The sequence below is a fragment of the Quercus suber genome, unplaced genomic scaffold (genome assembly GCF_002906115.3).
Source record: "Quercus suber isolate HL8 unplaced genomic scaffold, Cork oak 2.0 scaffold_528, whole genome shotgun sequence".
In the NCBI taxonomy this organism is placed as follows: Eukaryota; Viridiplantae; Streptophyta; class Magnoliopsida; order Fagales; family Fagaceae; genus Quercus; species Quercus suber.
The window spans coordinates 137,312-161,964 of record NW_027069977.1 but is presented as its reverse complement, the minus strand read 5'-3'; the positions used below and the strand labels follow the sequence as shown (position 1 = coordinate 161,964).

The 24,653-nt window shown below is 36.5% G+C and overlaps 1 protein-coding gene and 2 long non-coding RNA genes across 3 annotated transcripts; all 3 read left to right on the top strand.

Annotated features, from left to right (window-relative positions):
* Positions 1-6: 6 nt before the first annotated feature.
* On the top strand, positions 7-2,284 carry LOC111988665 (uncharacterized). The gene is made up of 3 exons (XR_010625101.1): positions 7-570; positions 1,436-1,949; positions 2,088-2,284. It is a non-coding gene; the product is annotated as an uncharacterized LOC111988665 (long non-coding RNA).
* Positions 2,285-7,231: 4,947 nt separating this feature from the next.
* On the top strand, positions 7,232-9,748 carry LOC112005114 (uncharacterized). The gene is made up of 3 exons (XM_065763857.1): positions 7,232-7,960; positions 8,878-8,977; positions 9,102-9,748. Exons 1-3 carry the CDS (start codon positions 7,685-7,687, stop codon positions 9,320-9,322), a joined length of 597 nt encoding a protein of 198 aa, XP_065619929.1. The 5' UTR covers positions 7,232-7,684; the 3' UTR covers positions 9,323-9,748.
* A 1,702-nt stretch (positions 9,749-11,450) lies between these two features.
* LOC136063445 (uncharacterized) lies at positions 11,451-13,880 on the top strand. Its single transcript, XR_010625102.1, has 4 exons — positions 11,451-11,566; positions 11,670-11,954; positions 12,658-12,798; positions 13,748-13,880. It is a non-coding gene; the product is annotated as an uncharacterized LOC136063445 (long non-coding RNA).
* The last annotated feature ends 10,773 nt before the right edge of the window (positions 13,881-24,653 follow it).

Sequence of the window (24,653 nt, the reverse complement as noted above, 5' to 3'; positions counted from 1 at the left end):
CTTCTTACCTCTGCTTGTTATCAGTTTCTTGACTAGAGAAGTCCCTCTAAAAATGAAAATTTCTAATTAGTTTTGTCAAGAATCTTTCTTTGTGTAATTGGGACAAAGGCTTTGTTGGGGTGCTAAATTGAGCAATTTGAGGAAATGTTATATCTATAAATTGTGAATTTGTGTGATCCAATTCATTTTTCTACACGATGCATTGAAAAAGGGAACCATAGTAGTCTATAGTCTATACACATGTTCTTCACTTATTACAAGATGGGAAAATTGGAGTTCCATCTATACAGGAGGTTCATTTACTGACCAGTTCAAAATTCTCATAACTTGGTTAAAGTTGTGTTTTTTCCCATTTTACCTGCCTCATTATAGTAGTTATTTCATTACAACTAAGCAATGGATTTAAATTGAGCAAAGGTTAGCAAACAATTTAATTGCTCATTATAGTGGTTATGACTGATTCTTTGGCTGCAAATCTTTTGAACCCTTTTGTTTTACAGGAAGAGACCAACTGAATCTATTCACCTTGGAAATTATCTTGGAGCTATAAAGACTTGGATTTCACTTCAGGTTGTTTTGAATTTCTTCAATATGCTCTTGTTTTGAAACTGTTTTATCCAAAACTTGAACACAGTTTTATCCAAAACAGTTTTATCCAAACAAATTTTTGTTAGTTTTTGTTTCTAAATGCTTGATGTTAATTTTTCTGCTTGATGTTAATTTTTTTTTTCCTTTTGTTTTTTTTTTTTTTTAAATTTTGTTTGAATTTATTCTCTGTGGTAGGATAATTTGTCTAAGTTTGAATAGAGACCGTTCTCATTTTGTACATATTGTTTTGGATGAGGGCTGTGCTGTTGTTGTTTGTGAACTAGAATGGTGATTGTGGTTGTGGAATGGTGATTGTTGTGAAATGGTTTTGGGTCTCAATTTTGAAATCAATCATAAACTCTTCATAGATGTATGAGCGTACTTATTAGGATGGAGATGTGGTGTAAAGCATAGTGGAGTAGTTGTCATGTCTTTAGCAATTTTTTTTAGGGGGATATCTAATAGTTAAACATGATTACATGCTCTAAAAGGAAAAGTTTAGATTGATTTCCTTGTGTGTTTATATTTGTAGAACTTCTTGATAGGGTAGTTTAACACCTTTAGTTACTATAACATTGTGTTTTCTTCTTTTTTTCAATATTGGTTGTGATTTACCTAATTCTAATGACTTTATGTCAATTATCTACTTATTATTTATTATGTAAATCTATGGTATTCTAGATTGAGAGTCATCTTTTTATTGAAATTCTTACATTGTCTCCATCAAGAGGTAAAGCTTCACTTATCTATGTGTTGCATGCAGGTAAAGCTTCACTCATCTTTTTGTGCTTATCATTGGGTCTACTTAACTATTCACTAGCTAAAGCTATCTTTCTTTTATTTCCAGCTCTCTCTTTTGTGGCTGAAGAAATTGTGAGGAACAAGGTGAAGAACACAAGTTAACTTTGGATTTTTTCTAAAAGTTGTAAACTTAGCTTGAGCAAAGTAAGTATATTCTAGTTAAAACTTATAAAACTCTATATATACTTGTGATATTGGAAATTTGTTTTGTGGTGGGTTGTTTTGTTGGAGCAAGCGGGTGGCTTGCATGGTGTTATAAGGTGTCTTAAATTCATATTGGGAGTGTTTTTAATTTCTTGCAAATGTGAATGAAACTTGTTGATTAGTAGCAATTGTGTTCCTTTATTCAATTTCAATACATGTAAGAAATATAGTTGTGATGTTGGAAATTTGTTTTGTTTTTGTGGTGGGTTGTTATTCAATTTCAATACATGTAAGAATTATAGTTGTGATGTTGGAAATTTGTTTTGTTTTTGTGGTGAGTTGTTGTGTTGGAGCAAGGGTTATGATGACGGTTTTAATTATGAGGGTGGTTCATCTTCAAGTTAAATCACTTATTGGTTAGTACTTTATCTTTAAATTAAAACACTTCATTTTTTATGTATCATTTGAAATTAATTGTTAGAAATGTTTTTTATAACATAGTTAATGTTTCTACTCTACGATTTTAATGTAGTAATGTTTTTATATTTGTGCAGATTTCTTATTGGTGGCTTTGGGGGATTTACTTTTGGCATTATTTGACGACATATGAGGACATCTTTTGGCTTTAAGGGGTTCTAATTATATTATGCTACATTTTTTGTATTGTTATAAAACATCTTAAGTTATTGTATGTGTTACAAACAATTATTGTATGGAAGGAGTTTGAATTTGATACTTGTTTTAATTTTAACTTGTGAAATGTATGGATCGATTTTTTATAAATGTGTTGTTGAAATAAATGTGTTAATCAAATGTGAGGTTTTAATAATGTAATGACAGGTTACAGGTTAATATCAACGTCATGAAAATAATAAAAACAGAAAATAAGTTCTAGTGACGAATTTTTTCGTCACTAATATGGCAACAAAAAATTGTTTTAGTGACGAAATATTTCGTCACTAAATGCAGTGAAATTTAGTAAGAAATGGTTTTAGTGATGAAAATTTTTGTCACTATATGTGCATGGATTTTCTTACAAATAGTTTTAGTGACGAATATTTTCGTCACTACATGTACACGAAAATAGTTTTAGTGACGAAATTTTTCGTCACTAAATATGATTTAATAAACTGAAATGGTTTTAGTGACGAAATATTTTCATCACTAAATACTGTTTTTAGCGAGGAAAACATTTAGCGACGAAACGTTTTCGTCGCTAAAAGTTTTTTTTTTTGTAACCAAATCGAACTTTTAGTGACGAAATTTTTCGTCGCTAAAAGTCGCCAGGACTTTTAGCGACGGGGCTACAGTGACGAAACGAATTTCGTCACTAAAAGTCCAATTTCGTCACTAAAGGTTCTTAGTGACGAAAAACTGAACTTTTAGTGACGAATTTTTTCGTCACTAAAAATACATTTTCTTGTAGTGCCTGAACCCGACTTGTTAACATTCCTAAGAGATACGTCCAAAATACTGATTAGTGTTCAAATATGATTTTTCCTCTTCAAATTGTGGTCCTTTGATTTATTTCCTTATTTGAAAGTTTCAAACATGGTAAATGACCCAAGCACTCCATAAAAAGTACACATTTTAAAGTGTTATCGAACTCCTAAACTGTAATACACAATACACACACACACACACACACACAAATAAATGTACACCCTAATTCGGCTTGCAGTGATAAAAAACATCATAGCATATATGCTTGTCAATGGAATTAGTACCAACTTGTTCTTTCAAATAATACAAACTAACAATATGGTCCAACTCCTAAAAAAAAAAAAAATTACAGTCCAACCAATCCACTGAAGTAAATTGAATACTTATGTTGGGTTATTCAATTTGACCACTAGTGGAGCCAGCCACAATTCGAGTGGGGCATGTTCTTTTGTTATGGCCTTCTTGCCTACAGAGACTGCACAATGGCCTTGGTTGATGCTCTGTCCCTAAATCCATTTTATTTTGAAGCCGGGATGTTCTTGGTCGACCTTTTTCACGATGCAGCTTGACATTAGGATACAAGACGGGGAAATTAGGCTCATTCCAATGTACATTGTTTGGAATCATGTGAAATCTAGGTGCATAACAAGCAACTTGTTCTTCCAAATGGTAGCAGCGGTCAGTATATCACATTGCAGAGATGCCTTGATATTTACACAAGGCAATGACATGTGAGCACAGAATCTTATAAGCCTACCATTTTTGACAACTACAAGTGCTCTGCCTTAAATTTACCTCATTTACCCCTGTATGCAGAGTTAGGGTTTATTGGTGTTCCAACTTCAAACAGACCATCTTTATGACTGAACATAGTAATTGAATGCTTTGGTGCCTTTTTTTTTACCTGAACCCATTGTCAATCCTAATATGACTGACTCAACCCAAACCAACTTGCTTGTTTACTACTTCTAATCTTAGATTCTATGCTCTATTTGCTTTGAAGTAAAATATTTTTTGGAAAATGTTTTCCCATTTTCAAGTGTCTATTTACAGCTAAAATACAGTCAAACTTGTAAAAGTAGTAAAATGTTTTACCTTTGAAAATTTGGTAAAACATTTTCTAAAAACACATAGTAGTTTCCCCTCCCCCATATATTTGCTAGGTCATTGATCTAGTAGTTGGAGACATTACTCCGATGACTGGTGTTGGCAATCCAGTGTCTGGAGACTCCACTCCAATGATCAGTGCTGGTGATTTGGTGGCAGGAGATGACTCACAGATGATAGGTTCCAGTGGTTCGATGGTCAGAGATTTGCACCGCAATTGGTGTTGGAGGGTCTAGTAACAGAAGACATTGTAATGTCAGCCGGTGTTGGCAGTCTGGTTATCGAAGATACCATTTTGACAGCAATTGTCGGTAGTTTGGTCGACGAAACCATCACTCTGGCTGTTGATTCTAGTTGTTCGGTCATACGAGCCACCGTTTCGATTGTTGGTTCCAACGGTCTAGTCACTAGACCTCTAGCACTAGCGACTTTGGTACGAAGCTATCAATTTTGGTGATTTGATTAAAAAAATTACTTATTATATCAAACACCTAAAAAATATTTTACTTTAAAACAAACATAATTTAGACTAAAGATAAAAATAAAATAAAAATCTCAATTAATTAGGCATATGACAAATCAATTTTTTTTTTGGTGCAAATTAACATCACTTTGTTAATAATTTTGTTAGTTAGTATGTTTCCTAAAACTATTTAGGAAACTAGCATTGCGGGCTTTTAGTACTTGAGTTTAGTGAAAAAATCAATGGAATTCGAGTTACCTAACAAAACTGACATGGAAAAAAAATCAATGGAATTCGAATTCCTCGAAAGAAAACCAAAAGAAGCAACAAAAAAATTGATATTAGTCAGATTGGTTGGGATGTGGGACACGGCATGGACTCTTCTTTTGTTGCAACTTGCAAGTGCTCTTTTTTGGTTTTTGTTTGCTTTTATGGGATGCGACATGCACTCTTTGCAAGTGCTCTTCTTTGGCTCCTCAACAGACCTTTCACATGGACTCTTTTCTTTTGTTTGTCTTTTTTGGTTCCCACCTGTGAAGTGTGAAGTGTGGGAAGTGTGTAGAGTGAAGCAAAGTTAGAAGTGTCAGCAGGTGTTTTAAGAAGCGTGTGCAAGTGTATTTGGTGAGTGAGTGTATCTCATAAAAAGATCAAGTGATTGTCGTGTGTATCTAAGAGCTAAAAACACCTTTACATTAAAGCTGCTAAATCTTAAAATTTTTAAGATTTAGCTACAGTACAATCTCATATTTGAGACTACACTATAGCTGGATTATAAAATAAAAATTCTTTTTTATTCACCTTAATGGCTCTCTCTCTTCTATCTTCCTCTTTCCTCTCTCACTTCTTTCTTCTCTCTTCTCTCTCTGTGCTTCGCTGATGTGGTTCGTCGATGAATGTGCTTCGCTGATGATTGTGCTCTGGCAATGATCGTGGGTTGTGGTTTGATGTGCTCTGACGATTTTGTGGGTCTGGGTTCATGGGTATGGGTTCGTGGGTTTGCGTTTGTGGATCATCGACGTGACTAGCGTGGATTGTCGAGTTGACCGACATGGATCATCGACTTGATCGGTCTTATCGGTGTGGGTCATTGACTTGATTGGCATAGGTCTCGTCGGCGTGGGTCTCTAATTGTTGTGGTGGTCATTGGAATTGTGGTGGCTAGTGGCCGGTGGTGGGTATGATTGTTGGGTTGAGACAGTGAGATTGAGGGGGAGAGAGGAAGAGACAGTGAGACCGAAAGGGAGAGGGAGAGACAGTGAGACTAGAGAGAGAGGATGAAAAAAATAAAAACCAAAAATGAATAAAAAAATTGTAAAGAAATAATATTTAAATGAAGTTGTAAAAAAAAATAGAAGTTTTGATATTTGGTATATTGTAAAATAAGGTGTTAAAATTGTAAGAGCATCCACAACCGGTTTTGCTATCTCATCTTATTTTACTACCTCAAAAAGCTACTTTATCAATTATACCATATCATTTTACAATACACCCAACATTTCAAAATTCTATTTTTTCCCTCATTTTATTTAAATATTCTATTTTATTCTTTTTTTACTATTTCTCTTTTTCTATTCATTTTCCTCTCTTTGTCCCTCAACCTTTAGCAGACTAGCACCGGTTTCAACATAGAGCCACACACAGAGAGACCCGTGATACACCGATCCACATATCCAAACCCATCACCACACACACAGAGCCACACACACACACAAACACAGGTAATCACTCTTTTGAAACAAACTGTTTCATTCTTGAAAAACCACGCCAAAAAAGATTAAGAATCAAGATTCATAAGTTTCATTCTCTTTGTTCTTCCTCAACTTTCTAGGAAACCAAACAGTTTATAAACAACAACAAAACCCAGAACCTTCTCTTATTTTCTTTCATCTTCACACCAAACAAAAACAGAACACAATCCAAGAGTTTCAAACCAAAAAAAAAAAAAAACTAATCAAACATGCAAAAGAAACCCACCACCGATGCCTCATTGGAATCATGATCGGAGCCATCGGAGCTCTGATTCAAACCCATTCAAACCCATCGGAGCCCTCACGTCGATTCAAACCAGCCCACCAACCCATCGTTATCAAAACCCACGATCTCCACTGTTGTCAAAACCTGCACCTCTAAAGAAACCCACCACTGATGTCTTGTCAGAATCACTATCGAAGTCATTGAAACCCTCATGTTGACCCATCTGATTCCACCATTGAGGAAGCCATGGGGTCTTAGGTCTGAAGAGAGCAAAGAGCAGATGAGAAAGAGAGAAAGAAGAGAGAGAAAAGAAGAGAAATAATGAAAGAGGAGAGAGAAATTTCTAGATTAAAAATGAGGAGAAAGTATTAAAAAATTATTTTTTTTATACCATTAAGCTACAGTACTAGTATTATAGTTATATGTCAAAAAAAAATTTAGCCTTTCCCATATGGTCTTCTAGTTGCTTAGTGTATTTTAGACCTGAATGTCAAATGTACCTTACATTAGACGTATGATAAGTCTACTGTTGATGCTCTAAAAATAGTATTTCAAAATTATAAATGCTAAAATTTTTACAATTATTAATGAAATTACTTTAAAACAATCTTACTTCTAAAGTGTACTGTCAACTCCAATATTTTGAAATACAAAAGTTGTACACGTGTTGTCTTCTTTTGGTCAACACTGAGCTATTTGTTTTACGTCCCATCTTCTTTGCCACTTCTCGAGGAGGGAAAACACAGTTTGGTGGGGAGACGTGCAAGCTAAGGGCCTGACTAGCTCCTTGTACCCACTTTGACCACTTCTTTATCTTCTTATTAATTTTGCCGGATGTGTGTGGGTTGTTTCTTCTCTCCTCCCCTGCTCTCTACTTAACTTTAAGTTTCTTCTCTCCTTCAGCTTCTCTTTCAAAACTTTTGGATCTGCAGCTGCTTCTTCTCATTTTTGTTAAAACCTTGCACTGCCAAATTCTTTACCCCTCTTTCTCTCATTTGTCACTGTATCAGTGATACCGCTGTTATTTGTTTTTTCACACGCTGGGTTGAGAGTGGTTTTGATGGTTGAGCCACCGATTTCCGGTTTTTGATGCATATTTTTTAAATTTCCGATTTTTAAAAAGAACCGGGCAAGATTGAGATCCGGTTTCCGGTTTTTAAAACCATGGAACCACTAGCCACTAGGTACCCCATATGTGATTCTGTAACCATGGCCTCTCACTGTCACTATGGCATCCCATTTCCCTTCGCTTCTACTTCTACACACCCTAACCATGGCTGCACGCTTTGCAGTGACTGTCTAATCCCTGGAGGGCTTGTCTTCGACTATTTCATGGAGATCTGGGACCCACCCGATACCATCAATCTCGGAATGATGTGTAGTGCGCCGGTCGCACTTTACAGAGTTTACTTCTCTTGGAATGGAAGGATTTGGAAAGAGGTAAGAATTGACACGATCATACAAATTTCTAATTTATTTTGGGACAGAGAGTAGTGATATAGTAAACAACGTTCTACATGATAAGTTGCAATATTGGGATTTCTCAGGTTGAGTACCCCTCTACATGGTAAGTTGCACAACAGAAATAGTTGATGTGGATATTATATATAGTTGTTCCATTATAGATGACTCATGCACAAATTCCTGATGTAAAGTGGCTGTAGATTTTGCCTTAACCAAGAAAGAGTTTATAAGATGTTTGGCTGAAATAAAACAAGAACAGGCTGCCAATTAAATTTTATATAAAGTTTCTTCATTAGAGTAGAATTTCCTTGGACATTTGAAACATAAATAAAAAGAAGAAAATCCTCAATGAGATTGAAAAAAGAAATATTTTTTACTCTTCCCACAGCTAGCACTTGGAATAAGTTTGCATTTGATGGTAAATAAGACGAGAATTTCCATTGTGGAGAGGATGTTGTTCTTTCAATTGCTTTTTGAACGCAATCATAACGTTTTTGAAATTTCTTTTGTTTGGTTGTTGTCCCTGACAGATGTCAGTAGAGTTATGATTGCTGAATGTATGATGTAAATATGTCATTGGTGTGTAAAGCACAGTGTGAAAATCTTTGTAACACCTTGGTTGATGACTGTTAAGCTCGCAATAGTCATGGAAAGCAACTTGCTTACAACTCACTATTTCTAGATTTGGGATTCCAATTCATAACATTGTGCCTGAACATGACTTTTCCACAACTTTTGCATCTTAGTGCACAAACTCAAGTGTAAGATAGAATGACCCTTGCTTATGTATGATATAAGTTCGATGCATAGTGCACAATACAAATCAATTTATTTATTTTACCTGTAGAAGTAGTTATTTTGATTATACATTAATCACCTTTAATTTATGCCAGATATGGACCCACATAGAGCGAGACCCTCTATACAGATGTCTTGACAAGGCAGGATGTGCATCGTTCAAGTTTGGTTTGGGATGCTCCTTTGGCAGGCGAGGTATGCACTTGTCCAAATCGTTGTCAATATATGTAGTAGAAAGATTTTTGGCATTTAAGTTTGAAGCGTAATTATTACGTGCTTAATGAATGCTATTATTAATACTAAGTTGCTCGGTTTGCAGGAAGTGTCAGGTGTACTGACTTGTCGTCACGAAACAAAGGTTTGCTTGAAGGTTTGTTTGAAGGTGGGTTAGATTCACGTATCGCCGCTCATATCATGGATGCAGGATTAGATGGACTACTTCGGGTCCCAAATATAGACATTGACCATAGCTTGATCACGCTTTGGTGGAGAGATGGCGGCCGGAGACACACTCATTCCACTTGCCCCTCGGTGAGATGACCATCACGCTGCAAGACATAGAGGTTATAATGGGGGTACCTGTAGATGGGTTGCCGGTGGTGGGATATACCATATGGGTGATTGGGGTGAACTATGTGCTAACTTGCTAGGACATAGGCCGCCAGAGAACTTCGTGGAGTTAAGAACACTGGAGTGATGGAAGGGCCGAGGATAAAAGCGAAATGGCTTGAGGATCGGTTTAGGAACCCTCTCCCGGCTGATGCTAGTGAGGAGCTTGTGCAGCAGTATGCTCGGTTTTACATACTGGAGATGTTGGCTGGTATATTTGTTTATGGACAAGTCTGGTGAACGGCACTCAGTTATGTATTTGCAATTTTTCAATCTAATTAGCAATGGAAAGAGATATAGTTGGGGTAGTGCAGCACTAAGTTGGCTATATAGACACATCTATAAGGCATCAGAGAAGGAAGCAAGCAGATTGGCGGTGGCGTGCTATTGGTGCAGTTGTGGGCATGGAGAGAAGGTTTCCACACATATATCACTGTGGTATGAGGCTTAGATNATCGTTTGTCGCTCACTTCGCTACGGCCAAATCAGGTATTGTGCATTACAAGTGGAAATCGCTTTGGCATGTAGTTGTCGTACTTACAAGTGGGAATGAATAAACATTTTTTATTTCAGAGTTAAACATTATTGCCATGTATTGTTCACATCCGCTACACATTTTTTCTAATTATATTGTTAATATGGTTGTTTACATCTGTTGGATCATTGCAGATTGTCTGGGAGCCATACAGAAATTATTTGGGTTCCTTGCCCGCATATTGTACGGCAGGCCAACGCATATGGAGGTCTATCATGCCGCTCATACATTTTTGGGTGGTTGAAGGCCATCACCCAGAACGTGTTCTCCGACAGTTTGGGATGAAGCAAGACGTACCGATCAATGTCGATACTTCAACTGAACTTCACAAGATAACACTTTAGGGCAAGCACGAAAAAAACTGGGCTGTTGAACATAGAACACATATTGCTAAATGGGCGGCGCATGCCACAATTGCCGAAGCACTGCCCTTTCATGGGGAGATGAGCTACAATGACGATTATATGGTGTGGTTTCGTCCCCGCACTGTTCGCCATATTACGAGAGAGACCTCGTACTGGAACACTTTGGTAAGTTTTCAAACACTGTTCCGTTATAAATGTACCTCGCTTTGCATAGTTTAGTTCAACCTACTAACACTATTCTTGTATACTTGTGACAGGTTGAATCACAGTTGAGGATTATGGAGAAGTGCGAATCAGGATCTGAGATCTACAACGACTGTATTAATGCCTCGCGAGCTGTTGAAGAGCTCGGTCGGTTGACATTGGACGATGCATGCACTGCGGGCAACACAAGTGAACCGGCTGTTGGGTGTGGTCGGCAAGCAGGTAGACGTCAATGGCAAGGAGGCCGTCAATCTAGTCAGCGTCCAACATCTGGTTGGTGTCAGACACCCGTACCCACATCTGGTCGGTGTCAGACACCTGCTCAGCGTCAGACACCTGCTCGGCGTCAGACATCTAGTCGGCGTCAGACACCCGTGCCTACATCTGGTCAGCGTTAGACACCTGTGCCCACATCTAGTCGGTGTGACACACCCGTGCATGACCACACCATGGAGGAAGCAAGTGAGACAGCAGATGAGATGTGTTTGGACATTGGTTATGACATGGGCTCCATGGCGCATGATGATGCGGGTCCATCCCATACGTTTGCCCATGGGGACATATCTCAGTCCCCATCCATAAGGAGCGATGATACCTGCCCACCCACATCCCCTACTACATCTCCATTACCCACCGGCATTACCCCCACAGATGTACATGGTAGAGATGAGATGAGATTCATGCCCACCCTTGGGCGACCCACCCCTAGTGCTGTCCCCCCTAAGTTTGTGCATACCGAGTTCATCTAGACACAGATACCCGCCCCCCCACCAGAGGCTTCACACATTCAGGATCGGCCGCGAAGGCCGCAACGGACACAGACACATCCTCCTGATTGTGGGACTGGACATGGTACGATACTTCGATTCAATACTGATTGCATATACATCTCTTTATAGTTAAATGATTTGCATATTAGTATTTGCTTGTGTTCTTTTCAGGCAAGGTGAGACCAGTCAAGGAACCAGTGTGGAGAAGAAAACGGGGATGATTTTTGATGGGCAAGAATAAGAAATAGTTCCTTGTCAGAAAAGGCTGATGTGAATGGATTGAAACTGGCTGAAGATTCAGGTTTGTGAGTTGTTTCTAAGTGCTTAAAGGATAACCTAAACATTTCCTTGTCATTTTGGATAAAGATAGATTAGTTATACTTTACAATTGGTTTCTTACACAGAGGCAAAAGGAGGAACTCCATAAGAGAATAATTCAATTACAAAAGCAACTGGATGCAAAACAAGCACTGGAATTGGAAATTGAGAGATTGAGAGGGTCATTAAATGTCATGAAGCACATGGGAGACGATGGAGATGTGGAAATTTTGGAAATAGTGGATACAATACTCAAACAGTTGCGAGATAAAGGAGAACTTGAAGATTTAGAAGCTTTGAACCAAACATTAATAGTGAAGGAGCGCAAGAGCAATGATGAGCTGCAAGAAGCCTGAAAAGAATTAGTTAATGTAAGTGTTTTGCCTCTTCAATGATGAGCAGCAAGAAGCTCAAAAATTGCATATGTTTTTATCATAAGTTAATACAAAGATGCTGTAATCACATACAGCATCTTTGTCCTTTCCTATATGATTTTTCATCCCCAAAGTTTTGAACAAATCATCAGATAATTTGGGATTTAGAATAACATGTCCTCCGGTGTATGGTCGTGCTCTTTTGTAGTCTTTGCACTCTAAATGGATGTTGTAATTATGTAAGATTGTAGCAGTAATTTTTCTTTTTTGTTGCTGTTTTTTTATAAGAAACCTAAGAAATTTTATTAGAAAGACCAACCAAGTACACTAGACTTTTTTGTTGCTGTTAAGAGTCTTGGGAATAAAAATGCAAATATATATGAGATCATGCACAATATGTATATGTAATATTGTTTTTGTCAATGTGCTCATAAAAAAGAAGTATACTAATTTGGATTATATGTTAGATTGTCTAAAAACTGCCCTTAAATTTCATAATGCACTCTCATACATGGCCGGATCTGAAAATGCTATTCTGTCCTTTGTATTGCATGTCTATTTATTGTTACCGGATGACTCTTCTGTTTCATTCTGATTTTCTATAAATGAGTCATTGGGATTGTTACCCTTTTCCGTAGGTCAACTGTATAGTTAAGATTTGGATGGATGTACTAATGAAGTTCTCTTCTACCTCCTGCAGATGATTCAAAGAAAACAAACCACTTACAAGTACTTGATGGGGCCAAGGAGAGACTTCACCTATTCAAAGCAAGTACTTGAGGGCTGTGATGGGGTTTTCCACACTGCATCTCCCTTCTATCATAATGTCACAGACCCAGAGGTTCATCCCATTTTACTACTCTTTAAATGCTTAATAATAGTAAATGTTTAAATTATGGTTTATTGATGGAATTGGTTGAAGATTTTATCCGTACACTTTTCTTCTGAAAAATTCAACAAGCTTTTTAGAAAATTCCACAATAGGTCTTTTTCTCTATTTATCAAGAGATGAGAAGCACGTAATAGGAATCTCAGAGTTGATTTACCGCACTATTCTTTTTTCTGAGTGTGGCTTCTTGTACCATTGCTAACACTAAACTAACCAAGTTAATTACTTAAGCAGACTTTTCTGGACTTGAAAGATAAAATTGCAGTCTATTGCCTTTTTCTCTTTAAATTCAACTGTAGAGTGAGGTCACAGGTTCAAAACCCACGTGGTGTTATGTGGCCTACCAATGAAAAAAAGTCAGGGTTAATTGCACTTTGCCCCCAATAACTATGGTGTGGTTGTAATGTACCCCCTAAGCTTGGTGCTTGAAAGTTGGAGTGGAGTATTCCATTGTGGTTAGGGGGATTTTATTTTGAATAGGGTGAGGTCATTATAATTAACGACCATAATTCCAGCCCCGATTCAGAGCTATGCTCATTGTGGGAGGAATATCTGAAGGACCCTGACTGGCATCCTTTGAAAGTTATTACAGTTGATGGGAACCATCAGGTGTTTTTCTTAGATTGCTTAAAATCTAGTTCGATTAGATTTTCTCTTAGTTCTAGTTTAAATCTGTTCCAAGGCAAATAATGCTGTCAAATGCATGTTCTTTTTCATGATGTTGTAAACATTCCATGTATTTATAATGCTAGTTTAACATGATCATTTGTAAGGATGAAAAGAGGAATGTGATTGTACGTGACGTAGTTGAGGCACTACTATTGGCCTATCAATAATATAAACCAAACTACAAATTTGGTTTTCTTACAGCAAATAATTTTATTGTAATTATTATTTGCAGATTGAAGTTCCAAGAGAATTGAAGGCTGAATTGTTTCCACATTACATGGAGAGGGATAATTCTTTCAATTCAACATCAATTTTGGGTTTAATTTATGATACGGTTAATAAATATCAAACAGAAGATCAGTCCATGAAAGGTGAAGATTCTTTTTTACAATTACAGTCTTTTTTCCAATTAATTTTCCCCCATGGCAGCCCCTAGACTGTTTAATGAATAAGAAAAGATATGGTAAATCTAATGTTTTAAAGGATAGAAGATGGACTTGAGTGGCAAATTTTCTTCTTTAAATTATGTTCTGCAGTATTCTAATATTCTAATTAAAATGATAAAATTGTATAGGTTTAAATGTGGACTTTTTATTATAAACTTACTCTGAACTTGAGGATTACTTCTTTTTATTAACATTTTTACCTTTTTATTTAATTTTCTTTTGGGTACAGGTTGGAGACCTAGGTTAGCGTTGTTCGCAAAAAAGATGATGACAAAAAATGCAAAGGAACTCTAGTGATTACATTTCACTGTAGTTATTGTACAGATCGAGCACCATTGAAGAATCTTTTATCTTTTTAAATAAAACCCTGCCCTTCATAGGCTGGATAAAGATTACATGACTTAGGCTAGAATTGAGTAGCAAGTTATTTCAGATATTTGCTTCATTAATCTTTAGATTGCTGGCTTTTGGCACTTATATTTGGTTGTAGTTAGAACTAATTCTAATGCTACACAGTCTGATCGAGTTTTTTACAAAAATTCCACTGGTTTGATGGCTGTTTGGATTTGGTGGCAAACTGATAAATACAAGTAAAGGATATCCGACTAACATTTCATTTGGACTGTGTGCGCATGTCTTTTTGATGCATATTAGTTACTTGAAGTTAGCTTTTGTTGGATATTCATTTTCCATTGGTAAAAGGGTGCTGAACTGTCTTCCTTTTGCTCTCCCTTTGGAGGATTAGCAATGTTGTTGTCTTTACGGCAAACAATGTGACATTCTTTGACACCAAAAAAATTTTGTTGGAGGGGTGGCTCTACTGGGAAAATGATCAAGTTGGCATTTTTTACATCTGATGAATCAATAATGTATTTGCTTGGAATACTTATTTAGGTTTTATGCTTTATTCAAAATTTAATCAATGTAGAAAGATCAATGAAAAGATAGGATGATAACCATGTCTGTGCTGTAGCAACACAAAACCGAGATGATAACAATCCGCCAAGAATTTAATTTTTTTTTTTTTTTTAAATGTGGACTTTTTTTTACAAACAATAAGCCATACTCGAGTTTAGTGGACTTGGGTACTTCAAACAGTACTCGAGTTCACTGGACTCAGGTACCAATTTTTAAAAATGTGGACTTTCTAAAAAGAAACACTGAGCCATACCCGAGTTCAGTGGGCTCGAGTACTTCAAACAGTACTCGAGTACTATTTGAAGTACTCGAGCCCACTAGGCTCGGGTACCAATTTTTAAAAATGTGGACCTTTTTAAAGAAACACCAAGCCGCAGTACCCGAGTTCATTGGGCTCGGGTACTTCAAAGAGTACTCGAGCTCACTGGGCCCGGGTACCAATTTTTTAAAAGAAAAAAAGAAAAAAAAAAGAAATATATATATATATATATATAAACATTATAATAAATATGGAAAATATATATAAATATTATATGAGATTGTGTTTACATGAGGTGGAATTCATGTAATTCATTTTTTGCAATTGTAAGTTCCGTGTACAAAACAACTGATATCTTACATATGGAATATATATATATATATTATATAATAAATATGGAACATATATATAAATATTACATATGGAAAATATATATAAATATGGAATATATATATATATATATATTTCAGCTTGACCATACACGTAGAGAGCATGTGGTTATATAGTTATATACATATAACTTTGTTGTCAAAACAAATTGACCACAAATATAAAAGAATTAAGCTTGATCATAATAGCAAATAGAGAGCATGCATAAGATTATTTTGTAAGTTAAGCAAATCCTTTGAAATTAAGCAAATCCTTTGAAAATATGCAATCCCACAATACCTTCAAATTAAGCAAGTGGAACTAGTTTATCATACGTTTGTTGAATTCCCAATTACTGACAAGTATGGTTGACCTTTTAATATATATATATATATATGTGTGTGTGTGTGCACATTATGTCTATGTGCCTGTAAATTTTTTGTATGATCGAGATTTAATTATTTATATGTCTATACACAAAGTTGAGGAGGTTGAGTTTGAATATAAATTGTTTTTATCATACGCCAAATTTATTTTTGTGGTTATACATTATGACAACTTTTATATTGTTAATAACAGGTCGGTGATTGATTTTCATTTTTTCTATGTGTACTATGATGGAGAGATGTATTATCATGAGTTGCATGGGTTGTCATACCAAGGCTCAAACCAAAAGCAAAAATGTGTTAAGGTGAAGCGTGGGATAGGCCTTATGACATGAAACGAAGAATATTGAAGGCGATGGGGTTTGACCAATCTAGGCATAACATTTCCATCGTGTATCAAGCACCTCAACTGGTTGTAGGCACCCAGGTTGTCTACAATTCACTATAGTTATCGGGTGGCGCCGAAGTGAAGATGATGTGGGCAGTTGTTGAACAAATGGTGGTGAAAGGATTCGTTGCTTCAGAGCTCTATGTCACTGTTGAGCCCACCATAGTAGAGGTTGGAGAGGGTTCACAACATACTGTTTTGGATGGAACTGTAGATGAGCACATTGACTCAATACCATTACAGTCTTATCAAGGGTGGGCAGAGAACACAAGAGATGGGTATGGTAGTGAACTATGGCAGACATTTCCTGATGTGAACTCAACTGAGGAGGAGGAAGGACCCCCACGTGCATGAAGGAAAGCATTTATCTCATGATGAGTTGCATGGGGGCACATCCGAAAATGAAGATCATTACGGACTTGGTGATGATGCAACCCATATTATGTCAAAGCGAGTCTTTGCTTCTTTGCACATTTTTCATACTCTCTTCACACACTACCCTTACATGAATCTCACCTAAATACATGGTTACTAAGTGCTAAATTACAAGCAAATTGGCACGAATAAAGCCAAAAGATGGTTGATAAATTTCAACCTTACACCATCGTGTATCGAGCACCTCAACTGGTTGTAGGCACCCAGGTTGTCTATAATTCACTACAATTATCGAGTGGCGCCAAAGTGAAGATGATGTGAGAAGTTGTTGAACAAATGGTGGTGAAAGGATTCGTTGCTTCGGAGCTCTATGTCACTGTTGAGCCCGCCATAGTAGAGGCTGGAGAGGGTTCACAACATATTGTTTTGGATGGAACTATAGATGAGTACATCGACTCAATACCATTACAGTCTTATCAAGGTGTGCAGAGAACACAGGAGATGGGTATGATAGTGAACCGTAGCAGACATTTCCCCATGTGAACTCAACAACTGAGGAAGAGGAAGGGCCCCAGGAAGTGCATGAAATAGAGCATTTATTTCATGATGGGCTGCATTGGGGCACAACTGAAAATGAAGATGATCATAGATTTGGTGATGATTCAACCTATATTGATGTTACTAGGGATGACTTCGAGGAGTTCCTAGATACCATGGGTGAACATAAGGATGTTGATCATATCGAAGATATGGTTGTAGAAGAGAATAGAGACACATGCCTTGATCCCAATCTTATGCCGGAATGGTTCACCAAAAACACTTGGAATAATATGTTTGATCCATCATCGGTTATGCAAGCAGAAGTATCAAGTTGGACGCCTGGGGAGCAACCAATGAAAGGGATGGTATTTGCGACTAAATTGGCAGTGCAACATGCGTTGACCTGGTTCGCACTGCAAGAGAATTTTAGCTTCAAAACTAAGCATTCAGACTCAAAGAGGCTTATGGTGAGTTGCGAGGATGAATCCTGTCCATGGTCAGTCCGTGCGATCTGTTGTAAGGGAGATAATGTCTGGAAGATCGCAAAATGAAAGGGCCCCACACGTGCGACAAAATTCAGAATGCTCATAATGGTCGGATGATTGATTCGGCGTTCCTAGCTTACGTACTTGAGCGCTATATACGAGAAGACCCTGTGTATAAAATAAAGAACTTACGCCACGCTGCTTTGGCGGACTTAAAACATGAAGTATCTCACTACAAGGTATTCTTTAACTTGCATTCTTTTTTCAATACAATGTATAGACATCAGTCTTCTGTGAAGTATAAGCATGATTTTTTTTCGAAAACCCATGAAAACCTTATATTATGAAAATTGAAATTGAAAAAAGAAAAAGAAAAAAAATGAATAATGAGAAATAAATATTAGCTTCATCTTATAGCCTTACAAGTCTTGATTTGTTTTCTTCAACTTTAATTATTTAACTTGTATTCATTTCTAACGTAATCATTACGGTTCACATACAAGATATGAGATACAAAACAAAAGGCCGTTGCAGCTATATATGGGAATTTTAAGGAGTCTTATACAGATTTGCCGCGTTTTTGGCAAGACTTAAGGATGCAAGTCCGGGTACAAAGTATAAGTTACTAGTGGACGATAATTATGAACGGGGAACCTGTACATTCAAGTCTGCATTTTGGGCGTTTCGTCCATGTATTGTTGGGTTCAAGCACTGTAGGCTTGTGATTAGCATTGGTGCAACCCACCTCTATGAAAATATAAAGGGAAATTGATGATTGCAATGATGACAGATGCTAATAATAAGATTTATCCACTAGCCTTTGACGTTGTCAAGAGTGAGAGCATAGAGACTTGGGGTTGGTTCTTGCTTGTATAAGGGTATGTTACCAATCGGAGACATTTGTGTGTCATATTTGATAAACACCTTGGGATACAAGATATCTTCAAAGACAATAATCGAGACTTTTTTGCAGCCTCCCATGACAGAACATCGTTACTGCCTTCGTCATCTATGCAGTAATATCAACACTAGATGGAACAATGAAACTTTAAAGAATCTATTATGGAGGGCAGCAAGTGCTACCCAGGAGCGAAAATTCAATGCCATCTTTGATTTAATTGAAAATGTCAACTAGGATGCGCACCAATATCTGAAGGATGTGCCCAAAGAGAAATGGACTCTAACTTTTGACAAGGGTTACCGTTATGGAGTGATGACTACAAACGTCTCCGAGTGCTTCAATGGTGTTCTAAAGGGTGCTCGTAGCCTACCCATTACGGCAATGGTGAAATACACATGGTTCAAACTGAATGCTCACTTCGATGATCATCGCAATAAGAGCATAGCGCAGTTGAATTCGGGAAAAAAAAATGGTGTAAATATGCCTTAGATATCTTCATGAGAAATAAGGTGAAGGCGGAGCATCACAGGGTGACGAAATGAGCGCGCAACAACAATCATATTAAGTAGATACACCGCATAATCCAAGACTGCTAGACATAGGGATCAACACATGGAGTTAATCTGCTGCAAAGAACTTACACATGTCAGAAATGGAAACTGTACAAGATTCCATGTTCACGTATCATTGCAGTTTGTATTAGGTATCGACATGATGCAGAGCAGTACATTGACCCATGCTATAGCGTGGACGCACTGTTCTGGAGCTATGCTCCCGTTTTCCCTGTGTTGAAAGATAGATTATTGTGGCTAGATCCTAAAGAAACTCGAACGGTCCTCCCTAACCCCCGATTGATCCGAGAAAAAGGTCGCCCTATCTCAACACGAATTAGGAATGAGATGGACAAGGGCAGGAAACGGTCAAGAACCACACCATAAAAGAGGGGGGGAGGAAGGTGCAATGTGGGTTGTGTGACCAAGAGGGGCATAACCGAAGAACATGCCCTAAGCGAAACGAGGTATCGACGAGTGGTGGTCTCGCGGACTAGGTACGCTAAGTTTGAACCGTGACATCCTTCTAAATGCAACTTGAAACAAAATGCATCATATATGCCAATAGATCAAAATGCATGCTATATGCCATTCAATTATGTATTTTTAAAACTTAAGAAAAAATTTGATAAAATTTTAGGACCAAATATGGCATTTATACTATAAGCTACTTTTCCTATAGGATGCATACAAAAAGGCATTAGCATTGCCATTTGGAGTATTAGAAGGAAAATAAATAAATAAATAATAGTCTTTGAGATATCTTTTTTTTTCAATGAATTATTAAGCACATTCTTTTCTTTAAATTTTTCCAAGAAACAAAAAGACTTTTACACAAGAAAGCAAGATCTATTCAAGTTTAGTATATTTCATACTACAGAAGCCAAACCAAAAGTCATCTTTGGTACAAACAACTTGAAATCAATTATTTAAACATTGTGTCAATGATGCATGGTTTTTCTGCTTTTGTTTAGTGAAAAGAATTATTGCCAATCTGCTTACTGCTTATGACAAACTCCTGGAAATGATTTTCCTTTTTGATATTACACATCACTGATGGATGATGGAATATGGAATATGGACCTTTGTGGCCTCACAAAGTTAAACGTTGTATTTTATACTCTTAGTGGTTGGTAGGTTTGGGATATAAAACTCATGATATTAAAGCTGCTCCTTTCTTTGTCTATTAGGCAATGTTCCTCATTGGTTCACCTTAGATTAAACAATGCATTTTATCACCAACGAGTCTCAGCTCTTCCTTCTTTGGAGTCCCCAAGAGAGGTAATTTGCTCTTAGTAATTTTCTTTCTCATTAAATTTCTTACTAGTGCTTCTATCTGTCACATAAAGTTTGTTGCCTTTTGTTTTACACTTTTCAGTCCTCATTAATGTGCTTAATTAACTTTGGTTTTTTTCAACATTCACCTTCTGAGAATCAACCATCAAAATTTGTACCATCAAAATCTATCAATTATAGGGTTCTGATGGGATTTCATCAACTGTTTCCTTTTTCGTATTCTAAAAGCATTGTTACAAGATGTAATACTATTCATCAATATACTAGTATGTAAAATTTTTCCATTTTTTTAATGCTGATCATAGAAGTTCTGACTTCTGACTTGTTCTAAACATTGCTATAATATGATCAGTTTTTAAATCTTAATTTACTATTGTTTGTATGGAAAGAAACTTATGCATTAGTTGTTAAAAAAAGTGTTCTAAGCTTTTGAGTGAGGTTGCTTATAAGTGATTATGGTATTTTCTTTATGGACTCTTAACAATCTCCTTTCAATTCTTTATTTTGCTTTCACAATTCATCATTAAAGTTGCGGTAGATATGCTAAATCTGCCACATATTTACTTTTCATTCATACATGCAGTAGGTGTAATGTAGAAATGCGTAAGGGCTTCTTTTGTTGTGTATTAGTTGTATAGTAATAGTACGTTTCATGGTAATTCTTGATAGAGCTACTGTGTAGTTGTACAATAATAAGTAGTCTTGATGGCATATGCTACTTTAAGTTAAGTTAAGCATTCAAAATATCAACTGTCCATTATTGTAATATTTGATTTTTATGTCCCAAGATTAATCCTCTGTAATGATTCAAATTGATTTGTATTTTGATTTTTTTTCTAAACATGATGTTTCATTACTTGGTAGCACTTTTACTTTAAATTCTACTCAAAGACTTTCCTGCAGGCCAATATAGGTCATAGCAAGGAGTAGGTGGACTACTTTATGTGGAAAATTTAAAGTGAAACATCTAGTGCATGGTCTCATGCTCTTTTTTGTTCACTTGGATGTCTAGTCTAGTTGTTTTATTTTCTTTCTTTCCTCTTTGGGGTCTCTTTTGGTAAGTTCAAGCTTAGAAGCTGAATTTTCTTTTTTGGTTTCACTTGTATACTTTTTAAAAGGGTTTCTCTTGTATTCTTATAATATACTAGCTATGTGCCATTTTCTTTTCTATGAATTCAATTTGCTTCTTCAGAAAAATAAAAATGAAAACATAATATATTACTGTGGACAGTATTAATTATTTTCGTAGGTTATTTTGGTAGGTTGTATACTTATCAAATACTAGCTAAGTTTTGTAAAATAAGGAAAAATGGATGCTGGATTCAGGACAGTGGCTGCTAAATATTTTAAGACACAACTAGTGAGTAGTGACTAAGAATTAAGAGTCTAGCATAGGTGCTAAGAAGGCCCTAAAATTAATTACAAATTGATAATGTTGTTCACAAATAATTGTATCATGCCAAGTTCAATCGATGGATTAAAGAATTTTGCTACAAATGACTTTTATATCTTTTAGTATTACTTTAAGTTAGTTATACCAACTTTGAAATTTTTTGTTGCAAATCTGCAATTGTTAAAATGGTGGTCGCTTTGATTGTCTCAATATAGGCCATCTTTAGTTATGGAGGAAACCTTGTGCATTGTTTCATGGGTTTTGACTGTGTCTTGTGACTCTTGTCCATCGAGCAGATTCAACCCATTTGCATGAAGTTCTGGCTTCATTCACCAAAATCAACTTATCAAACAAAAAATATGTTCACTAAAAAATCAAATGGACGTAGATTTTAAGAGTAAGCAATAAGCGAGAACTTCATGCAAATGGACGTAAAGATTTTAAGTGCATGATTTTTACACTCCAAAAATTGGGGCCACATACAGATTGATACTCGAATTTAATGCACTCGGGTACTGCTTTACAGTACTCAAGTATCAATTGGCATGATTTGCACTCCTGGGGCCAATACAAATTGATACCCAGTTTAATGGACTCGGGTACTGCTAACATTAGGGTGTTTGTGGTGCGGTGCGGTGCGGTTTTGGACCATTTTTACACTGCACTTTGCGGTGCGGTTTAGCTAAAACTATAACTGCACCACACCTTATTTTTGCGGTCACATGTGCAATGCGGTGCGGTTTAAAATTTAGCCAAAACCATAACCGCACCACACCTCATTTTTGCGGTCACATATGCATGCGATGTATAAGATGCGGTTTGAATGATATGAAGTTGGTATATTTTTCAAATTTTGGGCTTTTTCTACCCAACCCAAAATTAATTTTTTTCCTTTGTTTTGGTCTAAGTTTTAAACTATTGAGTTAGTTTTTCTTTATTTTGGCTATCTTTCCTAATCAACAATTGCTAGAGTTATCAAACTTTTTTTTTTTTTGAAAACTAAGGTTATTAAACTATTAATAATATACTTAATATTAAAAATAATTAAATATATTAATATATAGAAAGGATGCGATGCAGTGCGGTGCAATTTGTGTGGTTTTCTTATTATAAAACCACAAACCACACTGCACCATGCGGTATGGTGCGGTGCGGTGCACTATTACTTGCAGTGCAGTGCGGTTATACCATTTTACGGGCAGTTTTGGTGCGGTTTATGCGGTTTGATGAACACCCCTAGCTAACATAGTACTTGAGTCCATGAAACTTGAGTATCAATTGACATGATGCACTCAAGAAATTGGTGCCAATACAGATTGATACCCGAGTTTAGTGGACTCAAGTACCACACTATATAGTACTCGAGCCCAAGAAACTTGAGTACCAAGTGGAACTTTTAAATACCCAGATGCCATGTCAGACGTTCCACGATGGAATAGGAAATAGGAAACTCGAGTTTAGTGAACTCCAGTACTAGAAAAAGTGGTAGATCCCCATTTAGTTCCCAAACAGTGTTTTTTTGCTACAAATTTTATGAAAGGGTGGTATTTGGCCATTTTCACCGATTAAATTGTATCCAAGTTCATGATTCCACCCACATCAGTTAAAAATTCTTGGCATTATATCAGCTAAAGACTCTAAAAACTCACACACTTCAGCCTCCTCAAACTACCCAAAAATTTTAGAGATGTGAAATTGTACGCCACATCCAGCAAGCATCATTCATCACCAAAAGTAAAAATAATTTTTTTTTAATCTCTCTCTCTCTCTCTCTCTCTCCCCTCTGCAACCTTCCTCCTCTTCCTACTATTTTCAAGCTTGCACCCCTCAAATTTGGGTTCTCGCAATCGTGAAGGTCACCAATTTTGATATGGGTCTGCATTTTTTGTGTGGTTGAAGAGGTTGAGGTGGGTTTGTGTTCTATGTGGGTTGTTAGTGTTTTTTTGTGGTTAAGGCATCTAGGTTTGTATTGTGGTTCAGACATATGAGTATTTTGTGGATGGGTTTGTGTTTATAAAGGAGAACGTGGGTTTGTGTTTCATGAATGGTAGTGGACCAGTGGTGCGTCTGTGAAGAAGAATGTGGTGATTTTTGGGGGAAAAGAATTAATAAAAAAATTTATTTATTTGTTTTTAAAGATAGAAAAAATAATATTTAAATAGAGTAGAGAAATAAATATTGAGACTGATGTATGTATGTGTTTATTAAAGTTGCAAAAGTAGAGTTTTTTGGGCTAGTTTAGTGAAAATTTTGTTGAGACTTGACGTGAATGCTCTTAATTGCATCCATTAGCTATTGTTCTTACTTCTTATTATATTTTAGCCTTTGGTGAGCTATGCAAAATTTTTAATTTTCATTAAAGCATGAAATGGGATGAAATCAAAGAAGCCCCTTTGCCAAAATATATATATAGGCGAAACTTAGGTATAATATCTTAGGTGTAGTTTTTTAGATTCCCCAATTACATTATTACATGTGTCAATTAATCCACATCAACATAAACGGTGTTAACCTATCTTTAAACGTATCAATATTTTTGGTTTAATTAAAAAAAAAAAACAAAATGCAGCCACCGTTCTCTCTCAAACAAATCTCAACCTCCACTATTCCTCCTCCTTCCATCACAAGCTCCTTTACAAGCTCTACCACATGATTACTGACATCATCTAGCTCACTGACAAGTTCCCAAGCCTTTGCTTTTGTCCTCCCATGGCATGAAGGTGATCCACTAACCCACCACCCACTGGCATGGACTGCTCTTCTTTCTCCTCCATCGCTCACCAACACCTCTTGTTAGAAACCGAGAGGAATATAAAAGGACACCCAAAGTG

Coding starts and splice junctions, on each gene's coding strand:
- LOC112005114 (XM_065763857.1), top strand. CDS start 7,685: ATGGAACCACTAGCCACTAGGTACCCCATATGTGATTCTGTAACCATG. Junction 7,961..8,877: donor ATGGAAGGATTTGGAAAGAG/GTAAGAATTGAC, acceptor AATTTATGCCAG/ATATGGACCCACATAGAGCG. Junction 8,978..9,101: donor ATGCTCCTTTGGCAGGCGAG/GTATGCACTTGT, acceptor CTCGGTTTGCAG/GAAGTGTCAGGTGTACTGAC.